At 38.5% G+C, this 26668-nt stretch overlaps 1 protein-coding gene across 4 annotated transcripts in view; it reads right to left on the bottom strand.

Moving 5' to 3' along the window:
- Window positions 1-26668, bottom strand: part of UGT8 (UDP glycosyltransferase 8) — an 89376-nt gene that overhangs the window by 52713 nt on the left and 9995 nt on the right. The window contains exons 1-4 of one of the 4 annotated variants that reach the window (XM_029235550.1): window positions 20423-20445; window positions 14246-14380; window positions 5114-5142; window positions 3095-3918 (exon numbers count right to left, since the gene is read on the bottom strand). In XM_029235550.1, the coding sequence (XP_029091383.1) occupies window positions 3095-3916 (822 nt within the window). In that variant the 5' untranslated portion in view covers window positions 3917-3918; window positions 5114-5142; window positions 14246-14380; window positions 20423-20445. Of the gene's footprint in view, window positions 1-3094; window positions 3921-5113; window positions 5143-14245; window positions 14381-20422; window positions 20457-26668 lie in introns of those variants that run through there. The other 3 variants (XM_029235551.1, XM_029235548.1, XM_029235549.1) reach the window with 3 other exon arrangements.

Raw genomic sequence — 26668 nt, 5'->3', positions numbered from 1 at the left:
TTTAGACATTTTCTCTATCTTTTCATCCCAGGTTGTGAAATGAAATCCCACTGTCAAATCATTTCCAGACATCTGGAAAATTTAATCCATTGCCAGTGTAAGATACCAAGGCAGTTAACAATTAAGCTGTTATTAGTGAATCATGTGTTCTAGGAGGCCACTTGCTGGGCTCTATTATTTTAGTGTCACAACCATGACCTGTAAGTAATACCGGCATTTGAGAAACTCATTACCTTTCAGAAACCTGAGGTACAGTTTACTGTATCAGACAAATCTACTAGAGAAATCGCAATAGGAACACACGTGTTCCTACACATATAAAGCCTCACTAGTGTGAGGAATATATGAAAGGATAACACACATCATTCTTCAAAATATTCCCTATTGAAGAACTTTGTAAATGGCACACTGAAGTGAAAAAGGCCCTTCACACTTAAAACCTAACAGATTTTCCATGATAATAATATACTTATCTGGTCCACATACATAACACATGCACATGCCAGATGTGTATGTATCTGAGTGTGACACCTAACTAACTGTCACAGCTAAAGCAATAATTGTAAATAAAGAGCACATTTTCAAAAGAATCATTACAAAAAGCCCAAAGAGGAAAAAAGAACAGGAAAGCCCACAAAGTAGGTCAAGCCAGTGTCAAACTAGAAATCATGGCAAATCAGAAAACATTTTGGGTAATAACCTTATATGAGGCTCCAAAAACCACACAAAAGATGCTTTTAAAGTAAAACAAGGTAGAGTGGCCCCCCCTTTATCCACAGAGTATATGTTCCAAACCTCCAGTGAGTGCTTGAAATCTTGAATAGTACTGAACCCTATACATACCTTTTCTTTCCTATACATCCATACCTATGATGTTTAACTTATAAATTAGGCACAGTAGGAGATTAACAACAATAACTAATATAAAATAGATCATAATATACTGTAATAGAAATTATGTGAATGTGGTTTCTCTCTCTCTCAATATCTTATTGTGCTCTACTCACCCTTCTTGTGATGACACGAGATGATAAAATGCCTACGTGATCAGATGAAGTGAGGTGAATGACGTAGGCACCGTGACACAGAGTTAGGCTACTGTTGACCTTCTGATGATACATCAGAAGGAGGATCATCTGCTCCAAGCGATGCTGGATCATGGAGCCATTACGATGGCAACGGCTGGATGTCAGGAGCAGACCATGTGGATGGCTGGGTATTCTGGGCAGGACAGAGCTAGGCTATGTGAGATTTCATCAAGCTACTCAAAATGATGTGCAATTTAAAACTTATGAACTGCTTATTTATGGAATTTTAATATTTTCAGACCGTGGGTGACCGAGGATGACTGAAGCTGCAGATAAGGGGGGACTACCACAGTGAAACTAACAGGCATAAGGACCCATGCTACTTAACTAAGCATACAATAGTATTCTGTACTTATATAGTTCAAGCCACTACAACTCAAGAAAAATGTACAGGGATGGAAGAAAAAAAAAGGCAATCAGAAGATTCCTTATCATTGGTTCCTTCTTCAACCTGAAGAAGGGAGATAGCATTTGAACAAAAACCCAAAGGAGCAAGCAGAAGGGCAGTACCCTGGTTTGGGAAAAGATGAAGATTTGAGGGAGTACGGCTGATCTGCCTGACATTACGAACGACTCAGTTAAAGCAGAGACAGACTTGCTTCCAGGTCTCTTGGAAGCTGCTTCTGAAGTTTGATTTTAGTTACCTTTAGGAGAGGGATAATACACCACACAGTGACTCTGGCAGAGACTATCTGGGATTCGAAGTGGGCTTAAGTAAATTCACAAATGGCTGAGACATGCTGAGACTAACCCCTATCCTTCACAGCTGGTGTCAGAGAGAAGGCCTGAGCTCACTCTCACAGCCTCTACCAGCGGCATCTAGGGCTTATGGGCCAAAGATCTGGCAAGTTCTATTTCTTCATGTTACATGAAATATATCAAAGTATTATTTATTAAATATGCTTCTAATGGAGGTGTTAAAGAAGTCTACAGGCTGTATATTCCAATCACCTTATGTCCCCACGAGAAAATTCTGCCTAGTGATTGTGCTTACCTGATACCTGTAGGAGAAAAACTAGATTTACTCTTCATCAAGGCCCTGGCAGATTTTTTCTTAAATGTAGTGACCAGAGTTAGGGATAAACAATTTAACAGTTGTCGCGAGTGGCTACTTCAAGAATTTTAAGAGTAGAAATGGTTGCAATAGCAAAAATCATAGAACAGGCCCTACACTTCTGGTAAATGCCATTAGATGTTGAGATTAAATCCAGCGTCAACCTGAGGTTAGAAAATCCCCTACAACAACCGATATGCAACATGGCTCCTGCCAGTTTGAGATACCTAATAAAAAAACAAACTAGGATGGAGAACAGAACACAAGGGTATGTGCTGACAGCTCAGCCAGCAAAAAGAATTCAGGTTTGACTCAGAGTAGAAGGGTTTTGTTAAGACATAATTAATTCCATCTTTGAAATGAAATCACAATGGGGCATGATTTCTTTAAACAGTTACATTTGCTTACTAACTTAAAATTAGTTAGCTTCCTAGGAGAATGGAAGTTACTACCTCATTTTCAATGTTGGACATAAACTTTCTAGTGGTCAGGACTGCTGAAAGAAGAACCACTATTCACGTCATCCTACTTATTTGAGTTCACGGGACCTAACCTAGATGCAGACAACTGTGTTTGTGCTTTCTGGGGGAGATAGAAGGATCTCTGTGTTTAATTAAAAGCAAAATCACTCACACTCATTAAAACGAACTATCTAACTACATTCTCTGTTATACTACAGTTATAACTTAATCAAAAATCTACTTTCCAGTCTACTGGCCATACGGCAGAGTGGCCTCTCGGGATTACCGAAATGCTCCTCTGACGTAGGAATGCGTTCCAGGGGAGTGAGGCACCCACAGATAAAGGGACCTTGGTAGGCTCTGTGTCTTAACCACTTTTTAGAATAGCATTTGTTACCCGACAATGCCCAGGTCTATCTCTTCAAAACTCAAAGCTGACAAACCGACATTGATATTTAGAAAAGATTCCCAAGGAGCTCAGCAAACCTTACTTCTGGTAGTGGGCTGGCCGGTTTGGTGAGGATCCCTCCTACATAAACAACATTAGGCAGAGTGGGTCTCGGAAACTCCAGTGCTACATCTGTACACAGCATCCACAGGCTGGACCCATGGACCAAGTCATACATGGACTTCTCCGGCAGCAGGTTGTACTTCTGCATTATCCTCTCATATTTGGGAAGAACCAGAAAGCTGACCCCTAATCTGGAAATGAGGTAAACGCCGGTGTTTTTCATCCTTTGCAGCAGGTTCATGTGGTCTGTGAGGAGTGAGTTAAACTCCGGGACGTAAGCTAATGGGGCAGGAGCGCCCACTTCGGCAGGATACCAAAGGCCAGTTGAAAATACAGCATATTTAACCCCTAAAAGATGAGCTATCACAAATCCACACATGTCATTAGGGTCCACCAGCAGCAGGTCAAACTTTTCCTTTTTTAGACCCTGAATCAGGGCACGGTTGCCAACCATCATATCACAGTTCTTGGTATAGTGATCCAGTATGTCAAACAGTTCGATTGCTGTCAATCTCCCAGAGAAAATATTCCGCATTTTGGACTGCAGGAAAGCATCCGAGGTGGTACTGTTAAAGATCCCTGGGTAGCGCTGGAGGCTGTAATGATTAGATGGCGTGATGTCTCTGCCTTCAGAGAGGAGGAACACTGTGTGGTGCCCACTCTCGTGCAAGGCAGAGGCTAGTGTCTTGAAAATGTACATATGGCTTTCGAACATAATTGGCGGCACGATGATGATTTTGGCGGCCTTCGCTATCCCAACAGCACTCCACAGGAGCATGAAATACGGAGTGTAAGACTTCATAGCTGAAATGACAACCAGAAAACTACTGAAAACAGAATGCAACCCTTACCATTCAAAACAACCACAAAGACACTTTTTCAAAGTATTTGATGATCCAGTACTTTGCCTAAGGATCACTTTTATAAATTATCCCAATGTTTGTTCTAGTTGCCTCTTTATTTTTGAAAGGTATTTTTCAAAGTATAGAATTGACAGCAAAACTGGCATAGACTGAAATATATTTAAAATGTATCAGTTTTGGAACACACAATTGCATCAATAATGGAGAACTAATTTTTTTTTTAATTTGAAACGAAACCTATAAGATTGAATGACAAAAGATCTCTCTTCTTTGAATAATAGCTATGAGGTATCTATGAAACATCTGTTTATCTTTTAATTGAACATCAATGTTAATCCCAGGAATTAGAGCCAAGACTTCTTATTTCCAGGTATATCAGCATGTATGTCTCTTTTTAAAGCATTTTATCACAGCAGTAACCTTCCTAGTTATGACTAAAGCATACCAAAGAAAGATTATGTTTTAGAAAATAATTATTTCAAGTAGTAATTCTATAGAAAATACACTTTTCCACAGGAAAAAAATGACCTTGAATGTGACTTTCTCCTTTATCTAAATACCCTTAAGTATCCTGGCAGACTCTGTTTATGTAATTTATATCAATTTGCTGATTCATTTCAGGGCATTATCTAGAAGAGAAACTTTTAATAGAAATGTTTAAGAAAGTTAACTGCATCTCAGTAAATGTTTGTGAAAGAAGTGACTGATGAGTGACTATGTCCTTGACTACACTTCCTGTGTTGTACCTGTAACTCAGGTGCAAAGGGCAAGTCAGATGATGGCTGTATCCTTGATGGCTAATGCTTCTTCTATGCGTTTGTGTTAATAGAGTATATACAATAGTTAGATTCATCCTCTATCATTTTTTAGAAATAATACCTATGGGGGCCATAGAGTATGCAAACTCCCCCTACCTATCCAAAATAATTTTTTCTTAGACTCTAAATTAGGCTCCAAATAGGGAAAGATATGAACAATAGTCACCCATGAGAATTGGACACTTTTACTTCAAGGAACAACTCAAAATAGATTTATATGCAATCACCAAATCAATATCTATTTTTACTCATTATCATACATTAATCATCCTACTTGTACAAATTCCCACCACGTAAATGCAGTTTAAACGACTATACCTTCTCAACATTCAAACACTGCAAGCAACCTAAAAAAAAAAAAAAAGAAGAAGAAATCAATAGCAGGCAATGATAGATTCTTCCAATACCAAGATTAAACTATAAATATTTCCAGGTGCTTTTTCCCTCTCTCATTACAAGGAAATTTTCAAACCATTTCTAAATGATACTACATCATTAAGAGTAAACAGAAGTAATATGCTTTATAAACAGATAAAAGTCTATGCTAAATGTTGCTTGAATTAACGTGAGGGCTTTAAAAAATAAATTTGGAGAAAACACTGTTTATGTAGCAATAAAGTAAGTTTATTCTATAATTACAAGGTCACTGAAGGAAGAAAATTAAGCAACCAATCTTGGAGAAAACTTTCCAGGTCTTTATTCTCCTGTGTTGTCTCTCCAATGTGTCTCTCTGGTGTAGCCTCCTTCCCATGCCAAGGAGGAAAAGTTAGGAATTTTAAGTAGACATGTTATTAATTTTAGGAGCGAGATTTATGTAGAAACAGCTATTACAGCAGAACTGTCCACTGCTGTGATTAATAGTGCCTGTTACTACATGCATGTCCAAGAAGACACGCAGGATGATGGACTGATGGTAGGCAACTGCTCTGCTGACTGTGTTTTGCATTTAGCTGAGCAGACTCAGTTCCTTCAGCTGCAGTTAAAACTATTACTTTATCATAAATCACTAAAAAACAAAACAAAAAAATAATAGTAGGGAAACAAATCCTTTTACCATGTTTCTTATTTTTTTCCCCTTTTTTATTTTATTTTAGTACCTACTGCAAAGTAAAAAGAAATTGCACAAAATGATGATTTAATGCACAATTGCTTACATTCTAGAACAGCACTATCTAATAGAACGATCTGTGATGATGAAAATGTTCTATCTCCTTACTGTCCAATATGGTAGCCTCTAGGGAGCAGCTAAAATATGATTAGTGTGACTGAGGAACTGACTTTAAATTACTACTAGTGGCTACTGTACCAAAATAAGGTTAGAAAAAGTACATAGATTCTGTACATAAAAATTCTAAAAGTAACTATTCAGAAATACCAATATTCATGTGATAAAATATCTTCTAAAAATAATGTCTACTAGGCCTGCATGTCTTCATGAAAAAAGACATCACCAACAAAGAAGCATCATTTGCACAAGCGTGTTATTCGCTGTTCAAATACAAAGTTCGTTATGAAGGATTACAACAGCACTTTAACCTCAGAACTATCTCTTTCATGGATAACAGAATGACTAACGCAACTACCAACAAACAGTGAGATACTTGCTAGTCCAGAAGTATCAGAATGTGTCTATTGATAAGCTGGACTCCATTAATATTAAAATTTCTCCTCTGAGAAAGATAAGGTCAAGAGAATGAGAAGATAAGCAATAGACTGGGAGAAATATTTGCAACAGACATATTTGATAAAAGGACTGTTATCCAAGATACGTAAGGAAGGAACTCTTAAAACTCAACAATAAGAAAACAAGCAACCTGACTTAAAAAGGGGCCAAAGACCTCAATAGACACCTCACCAAAGAAAATACGTATGGCAAATAAACATAAGAGAAGATGTTCCATATCATATGTCATTAGGAAAATGCAAATTAAAACATAATGGGAAACCACTACACATCTATTAAAATGGCCAAAATCCACTGACAACACCAAATACTGGAGAGGATGTGGAACAACAGGAACTTTCATACATTGCTGGTGGGGATGCAAAACAGTCTTTGGAAGACAAATTGGCGGTTTCTTACAAAACTAAACATACTCTCACCATACGATCCAGCAATTGTGTTCCTTGGTATTTACACAAAGGAGATGAAAACAGACGTCTGCACAAAAACCTACACAGGAACGTTTATAACGGCTTTATTTACAATTGCCGAAACTTGGGAGTAAACAAGTACACCACCTTAGGTTAAGTGAATAAATAAACTGTGGTTCACCTATATAATGGAATATTATTCAACACTAAAAAGAAATAAGCTACCAAGCCATGGAAAGGCAGGGAGGAAATTAAAATGTATATTTATTAAATGAAAGAAGCCAACCTGAAAAGCCTACATACTGTATGATTCCAATTACATAAGCTTCTGGCAAAGGCAAATCTCTGTGGAGATTTAGGCAATCTCTAAAGAGATTGGTGGTTGCCAAGGTCTGCAAGGAAGGGAGGGATGAACACGTGGAGGCACAGAGGATTTTTAGGGTAGTGAAACTGTTCTGTAAGATGTTACAATGGTGGATACATGTCATTATACATTTACCCAAACCCACAGACTACACAACACCAAGAATGAACCCTGTAAAGTATGGACTTCGGGAGATAACGATGTGGCAACATTCACTGATCAAAACAAATGTACCTGTGGTGCAAGATGTTGATAGCGGAGGGAGGTGGGCATGTGCAGGGGGAGGGAGGATATGGAAACTCTATGTATTTTCTGCTCAATTTTGCTGTGAACTTAGAACTGCTCTAAAAAGTAAAGTTTACTAGTTTAAGAAAAAATTTTAAAGCAACCTGAAATAAAATAATGAAAAGAAAATAAACTAGATGATAAAAAAAAGGATGTGGATGTATTAAATGCACTATAAACAAAATTAAATGAAACATGATATCCTAGAAAAACAGCCTACAATATACATAATAGACATTTAACTTCTATAAGCATTTTCATGAAGCCATTATTTAGGGCAGGAGAAGACTGTTACTAATTGCAAACATTTCGAGATATGTTAGATTCCCAACAACTGGAGACGGGTTAAATAAATTGTCGTTCATGCATACAATGCAGCCCCGAAACAACCCTGTAAAAGAACATTTAATGGCATGGAAAGATATTCAAGATTAGGTTACTAAACATGTTTATAGCATGTAGCACTCTGTAAAAGATATATACGTATATATACACAGGAATGCTAAACACAAAAGGGCAGTGGTTTTTTTCTGGATAGTATGAATTATAAGGGATTTTAATTTAACTTTTTCTACGTTGGACATGTTACTCTTTTCTTAATAAAAATAATGATAAGTATTTTTTAAAATAATATGTGATGAAAAAAGATCTCATTCACAGTAACAATAAAGTATATAAAATACGTGTAAAATTAATTTAAAAGGATTATATATTTTGGCTATACTAAGTATGGCAAGCCTTTCCCTGAAGATATACATGGAAATAATACTAAGTGTATAGAAATACTATAATGGAATATGATATTCTAAAAAAGCTAATCCTTCCCATATTATAAATGGACTGAATAAATTCCTCTCAAAATTCCACTGGATGGCTTTGTTTTGTTTGGAATTTGACCAAACTATAGCCATGTTTCTTGGTTAGAACAGGCAAGAAGAGAGAATACACTTTTGAAAAAGAAACAGTAATGACTTGGGACAGAAAGGTAAATATTAAAATACATTTTGTAATTAAAACACTCTATGTATATGTGTGGTGCATATATACAATGGAATACTAGTCAGCCATAAAAAAGAATGAAATAATGCCATTTGCAGAAACACGGATGCAACTAGAGATCATCACACTAAGTGAAGTAAATCAAAAAGAGAAAGACAAATACCATATGACATCACTTATATGTGGAATCTAAAATACGACACAAATGAACCTATTTACAAAACAGAAACAAATTCACAGACATAGAGAACAGACTTGCAGCTACCAAGGAGGAGGGGGAGTGGGGGAGGGATGGAGTGGGAGGGTGGAGTTAGCAGATGCGAGCTATTATATATGGAATGCATAAACAAGAAGGTCCTACTGTATAGCACAGAGAACTATATTCAGTATTCTGAGATAAATCATAATGGAAAAGAATATGAAAAAGGATGTGCATATATATATATAGAAAGAGAGAGAGAGAGAACTAAATCACTTTGCTGTACAGCAGAAATTAACACATTGTAAATCAACTATACTTCAATTAAAAAAACAAAATAAAAACACTACGGAAGTAGCCCAAGAATCCTGAGTCAAATCAATGGATCACAGTAGGCAGCCTGTAAGAATTTCTTGAATATGAACATAATATGAGATGAAGGAAGTACAAGTAAACGAAGAAAGAACAACTCACTCAATATGAAGTGTGAAAAACTGGCTTTATATTTGCAAAACAAAATCACTACATTTTTTACCTTAGAGTTTCCCCAAAGTAAATCAGACAGAATAATGTCAACATTTTTTTTTCTAATAAAGCCGTTAAGAGTGTTGAGCTTTAAATGATCTCTGGAAAGTGAAAGATAATTCTGAGCATAAACCAAAGGAAAAAACCCACTATTATTCGATTCTATTACATAATCATTCAATATTTTTAGAATGTTTAAAACATCTGGTGCAAAGGTTTCCAGTCCAGGAGGGCTGACCGAACCCAAGTGTTTCTACTCCTTTCCTCCCAAAGCTCCTTTGGAATTATAGTAAAGAATATAAAAGGGAATAAATACCTAATACCTCTGAGAATTGACATGAGCAGGTGAGGTATGGGCAAAACTACAGTCATCAGTGGAATGGAGTTGTGACACCGTTTGTGTCAAAAATTTGACAAATAGCTTATTGAGAGAAAAGAATGCAGGAAGTCATGGCCCAGAACACACAGAGGGAAAGCCTGCAGCGAGGATGAAAACTGCTTCCAGAATGGCTGAGAGCTTGAGAGGACCCTGGAAGAGCAAGCACAGGGGGGACGAGCAAGAAATGAAGGGGAGGCGCTCTCTAAAGATGAACTGAACAAGTTTCCCATCCATCACATCTCCCCTTCACTCCCAAAGAGGCAAAGCAGGGGCTGCTGCATTTACCCCCAAAAGTAAAAATGAAGACCAGTTCTCTAGAAAAAGTGGATAACCTGCCTAAAGAGCAGTGAGAGCTGATAACTCGGGCTAAAACCCTCCTAATGTTGGTGTATGGGAGGTGGCAGGTGGCTCCTCACCCGTGCACCCTACAGGTGGCACTGGGCACGTCACCCCTCCACACGCAGTCCAAACTCAACCTCCCAGTTAGTCCAAGGAGCTTAAAACTTGCTGAATGATTGAACAAATGAACAAACGAGATGTCTTCTTTCATGAAATCATCAAAGATGTGATTTTTAATGATAAGGCTCAGTCCTTGCCAAGGCTATAGCACAGTCTTACGCAGTTGGTGAAAATGTAAATCGGCACGAGTGTTCTGAAAAACAACTGGCACATTATTTTACATTTATGAAGCTATGCTGAATCAGAATTACCAACATGTATGTACGAAGACATTCCCTGCACTCACTTCCGACAGCAAACAGGCAGAAACTACTAAGAATCCAGCAGTAAAGGATTGATCAAAGTATGGTATATCTTACAATGGAAAACCATAGAACCATCAAAAACCATGATTTGTAAAACAGTTTTAATTTGAGAAAATGCCTATAACATAATAAGAAAGCATGAAAACAAAATTTTACATATACTTGATATATGCATACATAAAATGATTATAATGACAAAGTAAATATCAAACTGTTATAATAGTAAATTTGGATTGTCAGATTGAGTGATATTGTTTTAGTTTCCTATTTATATATTTCCAGATCTCTGAAGTTTTCTACCAAAAATATATAATATTTATGACACATTCCTTCAACTTACACGCCCCTTGAGCGTGCCTTACACTCACTCTCCCTTTGGAGTCGAGTGTCGGAAAACATCAGTCTCTGTTTGCTGGGCCCTACTTACGCTCCAAATGATTACAGCCTGCCATTGGCTGCCCCACAACTCGGCCTGCACACTCATTGCCGAGGGCACTAAATATCTCCTAACTTTCACACAAATGCCCTTTTTTTCCCGGCACTTATCTGATTGGACTACTCTCCCACCCTAAATACTACTGATCCCCTACCTGCTCCAAATTCTCTCTTGGCTTCTGAGATGCTACTGCTCCTTGACGGTACCTCACTGCCAGAATACTGAAGAAAATCCACAATGCAAAGACTCTAAACAAATTTCATTTTGCACATCAGTCCACCCTTTCTTCTTTACATAAAAATTATTCCTAGGCCTGCATTCAAGACAAGAAACAATGCCAAGTTTAGTAAGTGTGCCCACCCCTCACCATATGGAAGCCATTCAACATTGAAGAGTGAATTAATTGGGGCAAAAGAACACGGATATCGGGGTGTACCTAAATGTTGCATGTGCAAAACACTCATTTGCAAAAGTGATCCCTCCAAGGCCCCCCAAAATTGTTGTAAACCCTTAAGAGCACCAGAAACAAATCAGATTAGCTATATATTGTTCCTGCTCCTAAGCAACAATGGTTCACATACGCTAACATTTAACACAGGAACACCCCAACATACCACTGAGATTTTTAAAGATGAGAAATAGACTTCATGATTCCATATTGCTCCCATTTTCGCAAACACCAGAGCCTAACACCATACTAGACCTCTGGCAACCTTACTATTTCCATCTACTAATTTTTTTTAAAAAAGTGGGGGCATCACCTTTGGCCACCATTTGAAAGAATCATTTCTCTGTTTTTTTCTATTTGAAGTTGGATCGTTAATAACTCTGAATTGAGCATACATGAGGATGAACTATATAGGAAGAAAAAATGACAAGCACATAAACCAAAGGAAAGAACTTAGGTTTTGACAGCCTACCATCCCAGCAGCTCAGCGATTCACAGTCTATCATTTTAAACAAGAAGTAATCAAAGTGTTTTCACATTAAAGGAAAAACAAGAGCTAATGGGAAATTTAAAATCATGTCTGTATGTGGTGAATTGGGCTATTTAGAAAAATGAAGTGAGTGACTTAGCCCTCAAAGCGGATTATGTAGTCTAGCAAGCTGAACAACAGAATTTCTTTGTGCTTTTAAGTTTCCTTGGCATTTAGTATTATGTGGACTGCAATAAGAGAAAATATATCAGTCACAACTGCCACCACAGGTTGACCTTGGTACTATATGAAATATTGTTGAGTAATTTCATCTCTTTTCAAAGCACTTTCTACAAGTAAAGCCTTGGAAAATGCCATCTAGTAAAATAAAAATAAATCCAGCAAAGTAAAAACTAATTGGGCACCATTACTAGTATTTTTAAATAAATGTAAATTTTATTTTAAAAATCTATTTTTCTCAGCACAATTTAAGCTCCGAAAGGGTAGAAACTGTAGTAAAAGTTGATGACTGTTTTATTCCCATTGCCTAACCACACAGTGCTCAATAAAGATTTATTGAATGAATGACTGCGATTGTGATTCTGAACCAGGATACATAGCTGGACCACAGGCACCTCCACTAATGGCCTCGTTTTTGTCCTTTAATTTTAAATGAATGAATTTATAATTATATCTATTGCTTTACTTCTGAATAAAATTCTAAATCAAAAGCTTTGGTTGGCTTGAGGCATTGGAGTTAGTTACACATCTCAATCATGGAAAAAATTTCTGGGGTAATGGATACTGCAGTTGGAGAAAGTTATCAAGTTAAAGCACAGATTCATTACAGCTTTTCCTTAAGTCTAGGGGTCTTTTTTCATCTTATTTGTTAACTTCCTGCACATTCACAGCAATGTTGTGAATGGCCAAGAAAATTACCACTTATTAAATAACAATAGAATATGAAAGGAAACTGGAATTCGTTGGATGCCATGTATGGGCATGTAAGAGACAGCTGTGGCATATATTTTCCTTCTCTTTTCTAGTAATGGAATCCTCTACTTTAGCTTGGCTCATAGCCAAAAAGACTAAGGACATTTCCCAACCTCTCTAGGGGCTAGTTTTAGCCACAATGAGTAAGTTCTAGTAAATGGGCATGGGATGGAAGCATAGTGATATGTGCAATTCTAATTTATACACTTAGAGATTTCCCTTTTCACCTTCCTGCTGGCTGGAATGAGGACGTGGTAATGATTAACATCCTGGACCACAAGACAGAAGTACAAACCAGGAAAGGTGTAACAACAAAGACACCTGACGCTGTGGAACCAGAGTATCAGCTCTGCCTGCTTCTGCCCATTGTAACCATCATCTAAGAGACAACTCAACTACCTTCTTAGAGTCATTGTTATTTTGACACTGTTTCCAGCACTAGGGTGATCAACCATCCTAGAACTGACAGCATTTCCAGGATGCAGAGTTTCAGCACTAAAACTGGGAACGTACTGGGCAAACCAGAAGGAGCTGGTCACCCCATAGCTTGAAATCTATATCCTAACATAAAACTACCAATAAACAGCAGCTTGTAAAAAGAGCTGTACTATGTACCTTCCCTGCGTCACAGGCTTTATGAATATTATCTCATTTTATACTGAGATAAAGACAAAAATAGTTGTTCCCATTTATAGATGAGGAGAATATGATTGAGAGTAAGACTGAAATAAGAAATTATCTAGTATATTGCAGAGCTTCATATCCATTTTTAATCCACTTTCATCCCACCATGCAAAGAGAGGAAGAAAACAAAGCTGAAAAAACATATTGTAACTGTGGTCAAACTGGGGGAAAACTCAGCTTTATTGCTACAGAGTTGTTAAACGGCCCAGGTTTAAACATTCATCTTTCGTAAGTAAACAATATCTTGTGTTCTGAAGTTAATTATGACCATCTATTTGCAATTAAACTATGAAAGCAAGGAGTCCCCTAAAATCACACTGTGAAGTGGGAACACCTTGACTTGGGGTGGGTGATGGGGAGAGATAATTCAGGAAATTAAGGCCACCTGCTGTCGGCTAATGATTCCCACCAAAAAAAAAAGCTGTGATCTGGCAGTAGTCTGGCACCTTTAATTAATCAAGAGGGCAATCTGGGTAAAAACCCTACATTCGGTTGGCTATTGGCAGTTAATAAAAAGAGAGAACAGATTTTCAAAATTTGCCAGTTCATCAAATTAATGGTTTTGATTCATTCAGAAAAATTAAAGACGTTTATTTGTTTGGAAGTGCACAGCTTAAGAGAAATGCAAACTACTGAAGAAAATAAACCATTAGCAATAAAGTTCAAAAAATTCATTTCTGCACTTGGTCCTCTGATGAGTGCCAAGGGGTACAGGAAAAGCCTCCTTTTGAAGGAGAAGTTGTAGGGAATGTTTTTGTTGTCATTTACTGTTGCTGTTGCTGTTTTAACACTCCAGGTTAGCTGTACTTACCACTTGTCTACACTGCCAGTATCTGCAATTACCTCTTCCCAGACATCTATAGTACAGGCAGTGAAGCTGTAATGAGAAACTCGATGCTATTCGCTTAACAGTGATAGCTGGCCCAGGCCCACTTGGGATCCTTCTCTGAAATCATCAGGTGGGAAGGTAAGATAAAAAACAAGAAAATAAGAGAGAAAAGAAAAATAGGATCATATGGATACCAATAGACATTGCACTCAGTACTCAGTAAATTATATGTATCCAATTAATGCTCAATGATGGCGATTAAATTTAACTATATTAAACACAAATTTAATCGCCTAATGAAACGATTCTGAAATGTTCACATCCAAAAGAAACACCCATGGTGCTAACTAAAAATGCAGATTCCAGGGTCTTTTCAACACACAGGCTATTATGAAGTCTGGGTAGAAATCCCCAAACCTGCAATTGTAAGAAGCAGCTGGAGATCTTGATGCAATTCAACCACCAGATTGAGAGACAGGGATCTCATACTTAATCCTTATGTGCAATAAGAGAAATACAAGTGATGCAGTGGACGTGTGGATCTGAAATTTAAAGACCTGATAAAGCTCAACTGTCCTGGGGCTTCAGAAAATGACAATGCCCAACTACAGATCCTGAGGAACCCAGAATAAACAAATAAACACTCTCCAAGTATTTTTAAATGTCCTGTGACAAAGTGCCTGCAATCTCTCAGGAGCGTGTGAATACAGTTTTAGTAATTTATAAAGACATGCGGTACCTTTCAATTTTCATTCAGTTTAATATCACATATTCTACTTTCCCATTATCACTAAATTATACAAATTATAAGACAATTTGAAATATTAGTGTATTAGTAAAGTATTAGCAATGTCCCTTTGGATAGATAATTTAAATAAATGTCAACGTGTATTTAAAATTTTGGTGTTTTGAATATGTGTCATATTTAGGTAACCTAAGACTGTCTTTTCAGGTAGCTCACATCTCAAGTTGTTTATATTATGATAATAAAATCATTTTAAGTGACCCTATCATGAAGTCCCTATAATTAAAGGAAAAAAATAAATATATATATGGCATGCATCTATGGATGCCCAAATCCACAGCCTCTGTAATTTAGGCCAAGTTATTTAATTTCTCTGCACCTAATTCGCTTCACCTGCCAGGTGAAGATATTAAATTAGATGGTCTGGAACATCGCTTACAATTCTAAAGCTTACTGAAAAATGGGATTAAGAATAAGTTTAATGAGACTGATATGATTTGGTTCACAAAAGTAGTTAAGACCAGATCAATGGATGCTGAGGAAAAAAAATGAAGAAAAATGAAATTCACCCTGATTTTAAACTTTATGTTCTAGAGAATCTTTACTATGAAGACACATTTCATAGGGATACTTTTAAAATGCAATTCTGATTCAGTATGTCTGGTATGGGGCCCCAAATGATTTCTTTCTGACGAGCTCTCTGGTGACACAAGACGCTGTAGGTGTGCACACCGCACTGTGAGTAAGCAAAGATTTAGAGTCAAGCCGAGAGGTAGAACGAAGAGTAATAAAACATGATCAACAATGAGGTCAACCAGTCAACAATACCAATAACCTACTGGAAAACAAATTGTTTTTCAATCACACATAAACAAAAGACAATTTGCTTAAAATAATGAAAGGACCTAATGGACTTAATATGCAATTTTTTTAAGGAACTGATATCTGGTAGGTGAGCCAATCTTCCAACAAACAGCTCCAACTCCAGTGGCTCTCAACTCTGGCTGCTCATTATAATCATCTGGGGAGCCCGTGAAAACTAGAGACGCCTGAAAACCTGCCGCTCCCAACCTAGATCAATTAAAAATCAGAATTTCTGGAGGTGAGGCCCACCTAGGTCTTAGAGTTTTTTGTTTTCTTTTTGATGCTCCCCAAGGGATTATGATATTGAGAACCAGTGAGCTACACTTCCACAAAGTCATAGCAAAATACACAAAAGTAAACTAATCCAACCCACTTTTTTTGTTGTCTTTTAATAAATTGAGGAGCGTGTGTGTGTGTGTGTGTGTGTGTGTGTGTGTGTTGGCAAAACTAAGAATACTTGAATACCCCTAAACCACCAATTAGTAAATAAAATACAGTATCATGAATTTAGGTTATAAAAACTAACCAGGAAAAGTGTTAACCAGGAAAACATTTTGAAATTTACACTAGATTTTTCTTTTGTCCCTAAAATGATTAGAAATTTTTTCATCACATGAGAAAATTGGAACTGGTTATATTTAGTATCATAAATCAGTGGTTCTCAAACTTTAGTATGCGTCAGAATCACCTGAAGAGTTTGTTATAACAGACTTTTAGGCCTGTCCTCAGTTTCTGATTCTGTAGATCTGGGAGGGGTCCAAGAATCTGCATATCTAACAAATTCCCAAGTGATGTTGATGCTGCTGGTCCAGGGACCATTCTGAGAATCACTGACAGAGAAAAAAGTTTGCAATTTTAAAAACCGCAATTTTTATAGATATCCATATCCATATCCACAGATACAGTGTGGATTTCTTTTTCTGCACCTCCTTAAGACCAGCTTGGTACCAGTTATCTCCATGCTTCTGCATCATGTGATCAACATTCAACAAACAATAAGGAAATTCTTTGTTTTGATTCTGATCTCATCCTTAAACAAATGAGAAAATTTTCATAAATCGTACAACTGAGTTTGTATGAGGCTTTAGGTTCTCATAGGTATATGCTTTCTTAAAAAAAACTGATGTTTGATTAATGTTTTAAAATGTTTCATTAGGACTTTTTATAACTCTTTCATTGGGATTTAATTAGCAGAATACCACAATGAATGTGGAGGAAATGCAGATCAAATTATCTTCTCCCACAATGGGACAAAATCACATGTGTGGGAAACAGCTTTTCAATACTCCATTTCTTAGAGAATCTTAAGGCTTCAAAAATGTACTAGGATCACAAAAGATCATGGGATTGTTTCTCTTATTATTAATAATATCCTTTCTTTAATATCACTAGTTTAAGCGAATTTTTAACATTATCTACATTAACATTATTAAAGTCACAAAATAAATCCCCATGTGATAACTTAAACATGTTTTGGGACCCAAAATGTCTGGCCAAATATAACCAAAAAACAAACTTAAAATAATTCTGGATATTTCCCTACTCAGTTCCTTGCAAGTCCTGTAGAGTGAACAAATAGCAAACTTCCCCACTGCTGTCTCATAAAACGCTAGTCAAATCACAAAGAGAAGGTTGTTATGGAGGATCAGATAAAACAGCAACCTTATATTGTTCTCCAGAAGAGGAAGATTTTGGTAGGCAGAGAATGCATTTCTCTGATACTCCCTTACAAACAAGTAAAAATGTAGTTTTGTGGCTTCTAAGCATCTAGGATTAGACTTGATAGTCAACACAATGAGGCAAGTCTAAAGAAGTCTTTTGTATATCATTGCCATTGTTAACAGTCTTGCAAACATAATATTAATATGCTTAAATATTGGTACTTAATATATTTGTTATGAAATGATGCCAATTATATGTTAAAATATGTATTTTCATATTTTATGAAATAAATCAGTCCCAATTTAAAAACTAAAGATAACTGAGTCCAAGCCCTCTCATTTGTAGAGAAAGGGACAAGGTCTCCAGCAGGTGGTTGCCAAGCATCATTTGGCTAGTTCATAGTTACTCATTGGCAGAGTCGGAACTAGCACTCAGGTTTCCTGGGTCCTAATCCAGTATCTCTTATCTATACCACATAAAGACTCTCCAAAGTTGCCACTGCCACATGCCAGATAACAGGCTTTTTCTTGAATTCTGGGATCCACAAAGCAAATCAGCAGTCTTTGAAAAGCCTTACTAATGACCTTCTTACACTTTTATACATAAAACCCTTTCAATTTTATACTAGATTTGAAAAGTCACCATGTATTTTGGCTCTATGGCAGAAGACTTCTATCATATAATAGGCTGCCTGTGAACGAATGGTTGGATTAATTCTTTCTTTTTTTTTTTTTTTTTTTTTTGGCTGTGTTGGGTCTTTGTTGCTGCACACAGGCTTTCTCTAGTTGTGGCGAGTGGGGGCTACTCTTTGTTGCAGTGTGCAGGCTTCTCATTGCAGTGGCTTCTCTCGTTGCAGAGCATGTGCTCTAGGCTCGCGGGCTTCAGTAGTTGTGACACGTGGGCTCAGTAGTTGTGGCTCATGGGCTCTAGAGAGCAGGCTCAGTAGTTGTGGTGCACGGGCTTAGATACTCCGTGGCATGTGGGATCTTCCCGGATCAGGGATCCAACCCACGTCCCCTGCATTGGCAGGCAGATTCTTAACCGCTGTGCCACCAGGGAAGTCCCTGGATTAATTCTTATATGTTACAGATGCTCACTAGACAAACCTCCAGGAATTCAACATGTCTGGTTCAAAGTGTCTCCCCTTCCATGCCTTGTGAGCAGAGTAGGAATAAGAGTAGTACTGCATTTATGTAGTATCAAAATGATAAGCTAAACTACTTTTACTGGTAAAAATAATGATGAGACAGCATAAAGCAGTTGGGCTCGTATAGAGGCTGGACAACTACTATACAGGATGATTTGAATAAAAAGACCAGATCCTACTCTACTGATGGGCAGACTCTACCACCCTCCCCCAGCCCCCCAAACACACCTCTACCCACATCCCTACTGACAATTTGCAAGCCATTCACTGGGATTTCTCTTCTGAACTCCCCACCAAAGGCAAGGACATTATCTCCAGAAAGGCAGACAAATGAAACAGTGAGAGAGCAAAAAGAGGGAGCAGGACAGCCAGATGACCTTGTTTCTGCATATTTAGCATTGTTTAGAAATGTGAACAAAACGTACACTCTAAAGCATATACTAGTCAAAATAATAGTCACCTCTCAATGCTCTCAAGAATTATTTAAAACTGGCAAATAAGAGTCAGGCATCGCTTCTTATTAATAATAGTCTTTCCTAACCCATTAATTTCCTTTTTTTGAAGAGATTTCTTGAAATCTATTCTTATTCCTATTCCTACTCCTACTACCCTGCCAGAAGAGATGGAAGAGGAGACATTCTGAACCAGAGAACTTTGGTAAGAGGGAAAAGAACTCTGCCTGTGCTTCTGGCTAATCGATATAAAACGTCTTAACTGGGGGGTGGGGGGAGAAGGGAGCATTTAAATGCTTCTGAAGTCACAGCTTCCTAATATGTGTAATCATTCTTTTCCAACTACTATTCCATGACATCAGCCATATTTATATTCAAATATAAACACAAATTAAAAACTAAATAGGGCTTCCCTGGTGGCGCAGTGGTTGAGAGTCCGCCTGCTGATGCAGGGGACACGGGTTCGTGCCCCGGTCCGGGAGGATCCCACATGCCGCGGAGGGGCTGGGCCCGTGAGCCATGGCCGCTGAGCCTGCGCGTCCGGAGCCTGTGCTCCACAACAGGAGAGGCCACAACAGTGAGTGGCCCACGTACCACAAAAAAAAAAACAAAAAAACCCCAAAACTAAATAACACTTAATTATCTCTGTCATTATTTCCTCTTATTAGCCTTTCTTAGAATTAGCTGTGAATACACTTCCATCCATTAGAAGCCCCAGGCAAATTTTAAAACAAAAATCTACTAAACAATTATGAATTTTATAATGCCGAGTTCAAAGAACTATATATAATCTTTCTACAGACCACCTTTTTTCTTCTGTTGTAACTAAATGATACAGCAGTTTATACAGAACATTTCATTTAAAAACAAAGGAAGGGTGAGAGGGGTAAGATGGCGGAAGAGTCAGATGCGGAGATCACCTTCCTCCCCACAGATACACCAGAAATACATCTACATGTGGAACAACTCCTACAGAACACCTACTGAACGCTGGCAGAAGACCTCAGACCTCCCAAAAGGCAAGAAACTCCCCACGTACCTGGGTAGGGCAAAAGAAAAAAGAATAAACAGAGACAAAAGAATAGGGACGGGGCCTGCACCAGTGGGAGGGAGCCGTGAAGGAGGAAACGTTTCCACACACTAGGAAGCCCCTTCGCGGCGGAGACTGCGAGTGGCGGGGGGGGGGGGGGGGTAAGCTTCAGAGCCACGGAGGAGAGCGCAGCCACAGGGGTGCGGAGGGCAAAGCAGAGAGATTCTGGCACAGAGGATCGGTGCCAACCAGCACTCACCAGTCCGAGAGGCTTGTCTGCTCACCGGCCGGGGCGGGCGGGGCTGGGAGCTGAGGCTCGGGCTTCCGGTGGAGCGCAGGGAGAGGACTGGGGTTGGCGGCGTGAACACAGCCTGAAGGGGTTAGTGCACCACGGCTAGCTGGGAGGGAGTCCGGGAAAAAGTCTGGACCTGCCGAAGAGACAAGAGACTTTTTCTTCCCTCTTTGTTTCCTGGTGCGCGAGGAGAGGGGATTAAGAGCGCTGCTTAAAGGAGCTCCAGAGACGGGCGCGAGCCGCGGCTAACAGCGCGGACCCCAGAGACGAGAATGAGACGCTAAGGCTGCTGCTGCCGCCACCAGGAAGCCTGTGTGCGAGCACAAGTCACTATCCACACCTCCCTTCCGGAGAGCCTGTGCAGCCCGCCACTGCCAGGGTTCCGGGATCCAGGGACAACTTCCCCGGGAGAACGCACGGTGCGTCTCAGGCTGGTGCAACGTCACGCCGGCCTCTGCCGCCGAAGTGTCGCCCCGCATCCTTGCCCCTCCCTCCCCCCAGCCTCAGTGAGCCAGAGCCCCCGCATCAGCGGCTCCTTTAACCCCGTCCTGTCTGAGCAAAGAACAGACGCCCCCCAGCGGTCTACACGCAGAGGCGGGGCCAAATCCAAAGCCGAAACCCGGGAGCTGGGCAAACGAAGAAGAGAAAGGGAAATCTCTCCCAGCAGCCTCAGGAGCAGCGGATTAAATCTCCACAATCAACTTGATGTACCCTGCATCTGTGGCATACCTGAAAAGACAACGAATCATCCCAAATTGAGGAGGTGCACTTTGAAAGCAAGATTTATTATTTTTTCCTTTTCCTCTTTTTGTGAGTATGTATGTGTATGCTTCTGTGTGAAATTTTGTCTGTATAGCTTTGCTTTCACCATTTGTCCTAGGGTTCTATCCGTCCGATGTTTGTTTTTTTTTTTAACTTAAAACAATTTTTTTCTTAATAAATTGTTTTATTTTAATAACTATTTTATTTTACCTTACTTTATTTTATTTTATCCTCTTTCTTCCTTTCTTTCTTTCTTTTCCTTCCTTCCTTCCTCCTTCTTTCCTCCCTCCCTCCCTCCCTCCCTCCCTCTCTCTCTCTCTTTCTCTCTCTCTCTTTCTTTCTTTCTACTTTTTCCTCCCTTTTATTCTGAACCGTGTGGATGAAAGGCTCTTGGTGCTGCAGCCAGGACTCACGGCTCTGCCTCTGAGGTGGGAGACACAACTTCAGGACACTGGTCCACAAGAGACCTCCCAGCTCCACATAATATCCAATGGTGAAAATCTCGCAGAGATCTCCATCTCAACACCAACACCCAGCTTCACTCAACGACCAGCAAGCTACAGTGCTGGACATCCTATGCCAAACAACTAGCAAGACAGGAACACAACCCCACCCATTAACAGAGAGGCTCCTGAAAATCATAATAAGTCCACAGACACCCCAAAACACACCACCAGACATGGACCTGCCCACCAGAAAGACAAGATCCAGCCTCATCCACCAGAACACAGGCACTAGTCCCCTCCACCAGGAAGCCTACACAACCCACTGAACCAACCTTAGCCACTGGGGACAGACATCAAAAACAACGGGAACTACGAACCTGCAGCCTGCAAAAAGGAGACCCCAAACACAGTAAGATAAGCAAAATGAGAAGACAAAAAAACACACAGCAGTTGCAGGAGCAAGATAAAAACCCACCATACCTAACAAATGAAGAGGAAATAGGCAGTCTACCTGAAAAAGAATTCACAATAATAACAGTAAAGATGATCCAAAATCTTGGAAATAGAATAGAGGAAATGCAGGCAACATTTAACAAGGACCTAGAAGAACTAAAGATGAAACAAGCAATGATGAACAACACAATAAATGAAATTTAAAACACTCTAAAAGAGATCAATAGCAGAATAACTGAGGCAGAAGAATGGATAAGTGACCTGGAAGATAAAATAGTGGAAATAACAACTGCATTCTTTTTCTAAAGAAAAAAGAATGAAAAAAACTGAGGACAGTCTCAGAGACCTCTGGGACAACATTAAACGCACCAACATTTGAATTATAGGGGTTCCAGAAGAAGAAGAGAAAAAGAAAGGGACTGAGAAAATATTTGAAGAGATTATAGTTGAAAACTTCCCTAATATGGGAAAGGAAATAGTTAACCAAGTCCAGGAAGCACAGAGAGTCCCAAACAGGATATATCCAAGGAAAAACACGCCAAGACAAATATTAATCAAACTGTCAAAAATTAAATACAAAGAAAACATATTAAAAGCAGCAAGGGAATAAACAACAAACAACACACAAGGAAATCCTCATAAGGTTAACAGATGATCTTTCAGCAGAAACTCTGCAAGCCAGAAGGGACTGGCAGGACATATTTAAAGTGATGAAGGAAAAAAATCTACAACCAAGATTACTCTACCCAGCAAGGATCTCATTCAGATTTGATGGAGAAATTAAAACCTTTACAGACAAGCAAAAGCTGAGAGAGTTCAGCACCACCAAACCAGCTTTAAAACAAATGCTGAAGGATCTTCTCTAGGCAAGAAACACAAGAGAAGGAAAACACCTATAATAACAAACCCAAAACAATCAAGAAAATGGGAATAGGAACATACATATCGATAATTACCTTAAATGTAAATGGATTAAATGCTCCCACCAAAAGATACAGAATGGCTGAATGGATACAAAACAAGACCCATATATATGCTGTCTACAAGAGACCCACTTCAGACCTAGAGACACATACAGACTGAAAGTGAGGGGATGGAAAAAGATATTCCATGCAAATGGAAATCAAAAGAAAGCTAGAGTAGCAATTCTCATATCAGACAAAATAGACTTTAAAATAAAGACTATTAGAAGAGAAAAAGAAGGACACTACATATTGATCAAGGGATCGATCCAAGAAGAAGATATAACAATTGTAAATATTTATGCACCCAACATAGGAGCACCTCAATACATAAGGCAAATACTAACAGCCATAAAAGGGGAAATCGACAGTAACACATTCATAGTAGGGGACTTTAACACCCCACTTTCACCAATGGACAGATCATCCAAAATGAAAATAAATAAGGAAACACAAGCTTTACATTATACATTAAACAAGATGGACTTAATTGATACTTATAGGACATTCCATCCAAAAACAACAGAATACACATTTTTCTCAAGTGCTCATGGAACATTCTCCAGGATAGATCATATCTTGGGTCACAAATCAAGCCCTGGTAAATTTAAGAAAACTGAAATTGTATCAAGTATCTTTTCTGACCACAACGCTATGAGACTAGATATCAATTACAGGAAAAGATCTGTAAAAAATACAAACACATGGAGGTGAAACAATACACTGCTTAATAATGAAGTGATCACTGAAGAAATCAAAGAGGAAATAAAAAAATACCTAGAAACAAATGACAATGGAGACATGATGACCCAAAACCTATGGGATGCAGCAAAAGCACTTCTAAGAGGGAAGTTTATAGCAATACAATCCTACCTTAAGAAACAGGAAACATCTCGAATAAACAACCCAACCTTGCACCTAAAGCAATTAGAGAAAGAAGAACAAAAAAACCCTAAAGTTAGCAGAAGGAAAGAAATCATAAAGATCAGATCAGAAATAAATGAAAAAGAAATGAAGAAAATGATAGCAAAGCTCAATAAAACTAAAACTTGGTTCTTTGAGAAGATAAACAAAATCGATAAACCATTAGCCAGACTCATCAAGAAAAAAAGGGAGAAGACTCCAATCGATAGAATTAGAAATGAAAAAGGAGAAGTAACAAGTGACACTGCAGAAATACAAAAGATCATGAGAGATTACTACAAGCAACTCTATGCCAATAAAATGGACAACCTGGAAGAAATGGACAAATTCTTAGAAAAGCACCACCTGCCGAGACTGAATCAGGAAGAAATAGAAAATATGAACTGACTAATCACAAGCACTGAAATTGAAACTGTGATTAAAAATCTTCCAAGAAACAAAAGCCCAGGACCAGATGGCTTCACAGGCAAATTCTCTCAAACATTTAGAGAAGAGCTAACACCTAACCTTCTCAAACTCTTCCAAAATATGGCAGAGGGAGGAACACTCCCAAACTCATTCCACGAGGCCACCATCACCCTGATACCAAAACCACACAAGGATGTCACAAAGAAAGAAAACTAGAGGCCAATATCACTGATGAACATAGATGCAAAAATCCTCAACAAAATACTAGCAAACAGAATCCAACAGCACATTAAAAGGGTCATACACCATGATCAAGTGGGGTTTATTCCAGGAATGGAAGGATTCTTCAATATACACAAATCAATCAACGTGGTACACCATATTAACAAATTGAAGGAGAAAAACCATATGGTCATCTCAATAGATGCAGAGAAAGCTTTCAACAAAATTCAACACCCATTTATGGTAAAAACCCTGCAGAAAGTAGGCATAGAGGGAACTTTCCTCAACATAATAAAGGCCATATATGACAAACCCACAGCCAACATCGTCCTCAATGGTGAAAAACTGAAACCATTTCCACTAAGATCAGGAACAAGACAAGGTTGCCCACTCTCACCACTCTTATTCAACATAATTTTGGAAGTTTTAGCCACAGCAATCAGAGAAGAAAGGGAAATAAAAGGAATCCAAATCAGAAAAGAAGAAGTAAAGCTGTCACTGTTTGCAGATGACATGACACTATACATAGAGAGTCCTAAAGATGCTACCAGAAAACTACTAGAGCTAATCAATGAATTTGGTAAAGTAGCAGGATACAAAATTAATGCACAGAAATCTCTGGCATTCCTATACACTAATGATGAAAAATCTGAAAGTGAAATCAAGAAAACACTCCCATTTACCATTGTAACAAAAAGAATAAAATATCTAGGAGTAAACCTACCTAAGGAGACAAAAGACCTGTATGCAGAAAATTATAAGACACTGATGAAAGAAATTAAAGATGATACAAATAGAGGGAGAGATACACCATGTTCCTGAATTGGAAGGATCAACATTGTGAAAATGACTCTACTACCCAAAGCAATCTACAGATTCAATGCAATCCTTGTCAAACTACCACTGGCATTTTTCACAGAACTAGAACAAAAATTTCACAATTTGTATGGAAACACAAAAGACCCTGAATAGCCAAAGCAATCTTGAGAACGGAAAACGGAGCTGGAGGAATCAGGCTCCCTGACTTCAGACTATACTACAAGGTTACAGTAATGAAGACAGTATGGTACTGGCACAAAAACAGAAAAATAGATCAATGGAACAGGACAGAAAGTCCATAGATAAACCCACGCACATATGATCACCTTATCTTTGATAAAGGAGGCAGGAATGTGCAGTGAAGAAAGGACAGCCTCTTAAATAAGTGGTGCTGGGAAAACTGGACAGGTACATGTAAAAGTATGAGATTAGACCACTCCCTAACACCATACACAAAAATAAGCTCAAAATGGATTAAAGACCTAAATGTAAGGCCAGAAACTATCAAACTCTTAGAGGAAAACATAGGCAGAACACTCTATGACACAAATCACAGCAAGACACTTTTTGACCCACCTCCTAGAGAAATGGAAATAAAAACAAAAATAAACAAATGGGACCTAATGAAACTTCAAAGCTTTTGCACAGCAAAGGAAACCATAATCAAGACCAAAAGACAACCCTCAGAATGGGAGAAAATATTTGCAAATGAAGCAACTGACAAAGGATTAATCTCCAAAATTTACAAGCAGCTCATGCAGCTCAATAACAAAAAAATAAACAACCCAATCCAAAAATGGGCAGAAGACATAAATAGACATTTGTCCAAAGAAGATATACAGACTGCCAACAAACACATGAAAGAATGGTCAACATCATTAATCATTAGAGAAATGCAAATCAAAACTACAGTGAGATATCATCTCACACCAGTCAGAATGGCCATCATCAAAAAATCTAGAAACAATAAATGCTGGAGAGGGTGTGGAGAAAAGGGAACACTCTTGCACTGGTGGTGGGAATGTGAATTGGTACAGCCACTGTGGATAACAGTATGGAGGTTCCTTAAATAACTACAAATAGAACTACCATATGACCCAGCAATCCCACTCCTGGGCATATACCCTGAGAAAACCATAATTCAAAAAGAGTCATGTACCAAAATGTTCATCGCAGCTCTATTTACAATAGCCAGGAGATGGAAACAACCTAAGTGG

This window comes from Monodon monoceros, unplaced genomic scaffold (assembly GCF_005190385.1).
Source record: "Monodon monoceros isolate NGI ecotype Baffin Bay Population unplaced genomic scaffold, NGI_Narwhal_1 Super_Scaffold_20, whole genome shotgun sequence".
In the NCBI taxonomy this organism is placed as follows: Eukaryota; Metazoa; Chordata; class Mammalia; order Artiodactyla; family Monodontidae; genus Monodon; species Monodon monoceros.
Note: the sequence above shows the minus strand (reverse complement) of the source record. Positions and strands in the feature narration are given on the sequence as shown.